Source organism: Adiantum capillus-veneris, chromosome 12 (assembly GCF_014529385.1).
Source record: "Adiantum capillus-veneris isolate H3 chromosome 12, ASM1452938v2, whole genome shotgun sequence".
Classification (NCBI taxonomy): domain Eukaryota; kingdom Viridiplantae; phylum Streptophyta; class Polypodiopsida; order Polypodiales; family Pteridaceae; genus Adiantum; species Adiantum capillus-veneris.
Window position 1 is genome coordinate 53,102,084 of NC_140942.1, and position 5,879 is coordinate 53,107,962.

The 5,879-nt window shown below is 47.5% G+C and overlaps 1 protein-coding gene across 2 annotated transcripts; it reads left to right on the top strand.

The window, feature by feature from the left end:
* The first annotated feature begins 2,968 nt into the window (after positions 1–2,968).
* LOC147445747 (chitinase 2-like) lies at positions 2,969–4,714 on the top strand. 2 transcript variants are annotated; one of them, XM_086525175.1, is made up of 2 exons: positions 2,969–3,125; positions 3,405–4,714. In XM_086525175.1, exons 1-2 carry the CDS (start codon positions 3,068–3,070, stop codon positions 4,598–4,600), a joined length of 1,254 nt encoding a protein of 417 aa, XP_086381301.1. In that variant the 5' UTR covers positions 2,969–3,067; the 3' UTR covers positions 4,601–4,714. The 2 variants fall into 2 exon arrangements, with proteins under 2 accessions (XP_086381301.1, XP_086381302.1); XM_086525176.1 differs by lacking the exon at positions 2,969–3,125 and adding an exon at positions 3,132–3,320.
* The last annotated feature ends 1,165 nt before the right edge of the window (positions 4,715–5,879 follow it).

Genomic DNA, 5,879 nt, shown 5'->3' on the forward strand with positions numbered 1-5,879 from the left:
TGTGTGAGTTGATTTAATTAAATAAGTATATGTGAAGTAATATCAATACTAATTTTGTGACTTGTCCTATGTGCAGGTTGTGACGCATAGTCATCAGTGGATTTCATATATATGTTTTGTGAGACAGAGACACGCTTCTGTGTCTCTTTTTTGTATAGACATGGTTATGGTTATTGTTCAGACATGGTTATGGTTATTGTCCTTGTATAGACATGGTTATGGTTATTGTTCTTGTATAGACATGATTATGGTTATTGTTTTGTTTATGGTTATGTTTAACTTTATGGTTATGGTTATGGTTATTATTTTGGTTATGGTTATGGTTATCATTATGGTTTTGATCAATATGGTTATGGCCGGGCTGTGTCCATCTTTTCACTGGGCACATGCCAGGCTGCCTGTCCTGTGTCCAAGATATTTTTTTTTGTTATGGTCGTCGCAATTTGCGTCGCTAGGCACGTCGAAATATGCGTCGATAACAGTGTCTTTCGACGCATATATCGACGCATATTGCAACGTTTTTGTAGGGACGCGTATTTCGACGTTTTTTTCGACGGAGTGCGTCGAAACCTGCGTCGAAGGTCCCCTTTTTTGTTGTAGTGAGTGAATCTTTTTCAGGGTTGTAATCCTTATCCCATTTAAACAAACTGAGAGGAGAACTCCTTATTAACCATGAACCAGAACTTAAAATAATAAAGGCCATTTCTGCATACTTGAAAACAAAGAAGGTATCGACTTTTAGGAAGAGCTTGGATAGTTTCAACTTCAGCTCCAAAGACTCTCCAATGATTCCGAATCCAACCCCTTAACGCCTCAACAGCAGGCGGCCGAGGCCCAGCTAATAGACCAATCAAAGCTCTGTTTTCCAAGTAAGCCTGGGTTTTCCTAATCTAAACAGCAAGAGGACAACCCTAGGCATACCTCTTCCATGAGCACTCTGGCAGCTAGCGGCAAATCCCGTGCCTTGGTTCTTGTCATCACCCATGGGAAAGTTGGGAGGTTGTCCACAGGGAGGCTCCTGATAAGCCCGCTGATGTTGGCGCATTTCATTCTCTGCAGAGGGTCGTTGAGAGAAGAGCCCTTCCAAGTGACGGAAGGCCCTTGCTTCTTCAATCATTTGCACGAGCTCCTTTGGGAGGCTATTAAGCAGCTCACGGAAGTGTGCTTCGGTCAGCAGAGGGGCAGATGCGGCTCTGCTCAGAAGCTGCGAAGACGAAGGTGCAGCATTGTCGAACACTAGGGAAGAAGGCCGGATGCCCAAGCATTAAAAGTTGGTGAATCTTGGTGAGTAGAGGCCATGCAGCTGACAAGATGATTCGCCTCGCATGAGTTGGATGAGGTGACAGGTGGCTAGGGCTAACTTAGAACACCATAGCTTACTCAGGCTCGCTACTGTTCTTTGGTATCATGGCTCTCTACACTCCCGCCTTTATTGCCCCCCCCCCCCCCCCCCCCCCCCACACACACACACACACACACTGTGTGTGTGTGTGTGTGTGTGAGAGAGAGAGAGAGAGAGAGAGAGGTAAGATTTAAGAGTGGTAATGTAGCCCATCATTATTAGCTCGTTTTACCCTTAGGTGTTTTGCAATGCCTTTCAAGAGAAAGGGAGGACTATGCCAAGGTTTTTTGAGCCTATGCTAGGCTCGTCGTTAAATGGCACGGCCCTAGCCAGGGGGGATCTATGGTAGGAAAGAGAAGCGAAAATCGCAATGCAATTTGAGCCGTCCGTCGACTCAGTGAACTAGGGGTGAACTCGGGGCAAAGATGGCACACCGAGTTCACTCCCCTAGTTCACCCGCCTCGTGGGGTGTGGATCGGAACCCCGGACGTCTCAGTTGCCACACGAATGCCCTACCACCACGCTAGCGCGTGTCGCTGCCAATGTTGTCATGGCACATGATCACACCTTAATTTACCTGCTCCTAGTTCACCCTTGGCTCACCCCCAATTTACCCACCCCGTCCCTAGTTCACCCTTAGTTCACCCACAGTTCTCCTACCCCTAGTTCACCCCCAGTTCACTGTATGATCCGACGGCTGAGATTAAAGCCGCTTCGCCCCCCCAAATTTGGGCCCTAGATCCCCTCTGAGCCAGAGCCGTGCCATATAGTGACGAGACTATGCTAGGACTCCTTACCTCGTATGCCCATAGCCTTTGATGTATCACCCATTTTTTGTAGCTCTATATCGCGGACTGGGATAGAGAGAGCATGGCCATGCTAAGATGGCGGGCTCTCATTTGCTGTGCGAAAAGTAGAAGGTGGACAATCCGTTTTGAGAGGGTCGGAGCCATACCTTACTTGCCCGGCCAAGTTCCTCGACCGTGTCCATCCTCAATGCGTGAAGGCAACTGAGAACTGTGGAGCTCTGGTAGGCATTGAGAGAACCAGAGAGTTTGCCACCTAAGAGCTGCATCGCACCTTGGGCTTGAAGGGGTAGTGGGGAAAATGGAGATAGTTGGTCGCGCCTGTAGGAAAGAAAGTGGGATGGACAGATTTCAATCAAAAAGCAGAGACGTGGTCGAAATGTCATTGGCTGAAGCATGAGACAAAAGCACTGCTGCCTTCTTTACCGGGATGATAGCGTACTCCCTTCAAAAATGAAGGGTTAGTAGAATGCTTGCAGGGTTACTAGAAACGAGCATCACTGCTAAAAAAGGAGAATCCGAGAAGTCTGTGCCCCTGCTAGACTTGGGTGCGACTCGGGCCTAACTAGACACCATAGGCTGCTATGCGTGGGCGAAAGCCTTGTGTCACACTATGAGGCATTGGGAGGGTGCCCTAGTGTGACAAGGGCCTTAGAAAGTAGGGCCGGGCCCCAATGAGTCTTGACTCTGTGCGAAGGTGGGGCCCAATGACTCACTATTCTTCTACTTACAGACTTGACTCACTTGGATAGATGCAACTTGCTAAAGACATATGGGCCATGTATGATGTGTGGCTTCCATGGGATGGTTGATCATGAAGACCTGATTACCTCTCGTTCGTTGAGCTATAAAAAAAACCCCTGCTTTCAACCCCCACTTAGTTATCAGGAGGTGAATTTGTACACAGCCCACCTTCATTATGCGGTCTGTGTATCTTCTTGCTCTTGGCCTGGTCATCTCCACCTTCTTCAACCACGGTAAGTACCCCTCTGCTCTAGCTGCTTCAAGAACCGACTATTCGAGGATCGTCGAGGCCGCGGCCTTGGCAAAGACCTCCAATGGAGCTGAAACCGTGCGCATGTGGTGGGATGAAGATGTTTCTTCATCCTTTGGCCCTGCCAAGGTTGTGTGCTCGAATTGAGCTGAACCCCCATGACATCTCTTGCCTCTATGTGCGTTGTGGTCACTTGTTGAGTAAACGGAACTGCGGTGGACTCTTTGCCTGTCTGATCTTCTTCTTTAAATCTTGATTGCAGAGAATTTTCTTGTTATGGCCGATTGCTCAACATACATAGTGGAGCCTGGGGATACATGCTACGCAATCTCGCAGGCGTACGGCATCTCTCTTTCCGACTTTCAGAGTTGGAATGCAGGCATCAACTGCAATAATCTGCAAATTGGCCAATCTGTTTGCATTTCCAAGCCCACTGCAAGCAGCCCGTCAGGCTCAACTTGCACAACATACACAATCAAGTTTGGGGACACTTGCTATGCCATCTCGCAGGCACATGGGATCTCTTTGTCGGAGTTTCAAAGCTGGAACGCAGGCATAAACTGCAACAATCTACAAATCGGCCAAATTGTGTGCGTATCGAAACCCGCAGCGGCCCCAGCACCCTCTTCACAATTCAATGGCAAGACTTTCAGAGAGTACATCGGTGCTCTTTACAATGGAGTCCATTTCACAGATGTGCCCATAAGGAATGATGTGACTTTCCATTTCATCCTTGCCTTCGCCATCGACTATGCATCAGCCTCTGCACCCACAAATGGGGGTTTCAAAATCTATTGGCAGAATGCGGTCCTCACGCCAGACACAGTCAAGGCCATCAAAGCCCAACACCAGAATGTTAAGGTGATGGTGAGTTTGGGTGGAGACACAATCTCTGATCAATTTGTTCAATTCAAAGCAACCTCTGTGGATTCATGGGTTACCAATGCGGTTTCCTCGCTCACAAGCTTGATAAATGAGTACCACTTGGATGGAATCGACATAGATTTTGAGCATTTCGATGGGGTATCGACGCAGACCTTTGTGTCATGCATTGGGCAGCTCATAACACAGTTGAAGGCCAAAGGGGTAATAAGTGTGGCATCCATAGCCCCTTTTGATGGTGTGGAAAGCCAATACACAGCATTGTGGGGTCAATACAGCTCTGTAATAGACCTTGTGAATTTTCAATTCTACTCTTATGGTGGGAGCGTCAGTGCATCTCAGTATGTGAGCTTGTACAATACGGCAGCGGCAAAGTATGGGGGTGGGGCCAAGGTGCTGGTGAGCTTTAGCACAGGTGGGGTGGGGCCGGCACCTTCTACGGTGCTCTCGGCTTGTCAACAGCTCAAGGCCAGTGGGAAGCTTCCTGGAATTTTCATCTTTAGTGCTGATGGCTCTTACGCATCCTCAACTAAGTTCCAATACGAGGAACAAGCCCAAGCTCTCTTGGCTAGCTAGTCCCCATACATATGCTTACAAATCCTTCATTTAATTGGTCTCTAATGGCCTCCTCTGACAAGGTTTTGCGATTGAACCTCTGATGAAATAAATGAGGAAGAAAAATTCTCTCTCTCTCTCTCTCACACACACACACACACACACACACACACACAGTTACCTTTTGAAATAACCTTGCCTCATGCATGGTCACACATGCATTAGTTACTTGTCTTACATGCAACTATGCAAGCCTTTTTGTAACCGTGTCCATCATGGCATAGTAACATCAGTAACATTCCACTAATAAATGATACATGCATGATCCTTGCTCAGGTCTGACAAGTGCCCCTCTACTCTCCATTATACGGACCAACATAGTCTAGCGCTTCTTTGGCCTGCCCATGTTGGGACAGATCTTGCATTAAGTACAATCCAATAGAATAGCTTTGACCAGAAGCTCAAATTTGTTCTGATCTAAGCAAGAGCACCACACTTAACATACATAGTAACCAAAAACAGCCTACAGCATTTTTTGTCTCGTCCACGTCGAACAATCCCTACAATAAGCGTAGTCCAAGACACATTTGAGTCCCCTGCCTCGAATCATACCTAGCTAGGTACGCGGTGCCTCTCGAACAAAAGCTCATGATGTTATGCATTGTATGAAAAACGCTGTTTTCCAACATGAGAAAAATTCTAAATCTTCTTGTGGTCAATGTGTTGGTGAAGTATGTGTCCTTCTCAAGGAACCCACCATCCATACTTAAAAGAGCATGTAAGAATACCACATGCCAAGCATATAGGTGATTGCATTTGGAGAGACTTCTTGTGGTGTAGCAAGTGCAGCATGCTCAGCCAATGTTGCAATCGCTGCGTTGCATAGCGCAAAGGCTTCTAGTGAGGTCGCAAAAGAAAGGACTCATTGCTCTCTGCGTCTTTACCATTCTCTCAGTCATTCCTGGGGGGGGGGGATGAGCAGCAACCGAAGGTCCTAGTTTGTCGACAACGAGAGCAAGACGATGGCTTTGGGGGTGGGAGGGGTTGCACACACTTTTTTCTCTTAACCAAGGGCTTGGTATGCAACAAGCCAGGCACTCGGATGAGGTGGTTAGCGCAGAGGATTCTTTCTGATGCATTTGAGTTCGGACCCCGATTGTGGTTGCCAGTTTTGCTGCCTGGTGCGTTGCTGCAAGTAGATGCACGATAGGATCTTGGAAGATTCTATCCATAAAAATAAAAATATGCTAGCTACCAAGTAGGGGGTACAAATATGTCACGAGTGTAGGGTAGTGCTCGA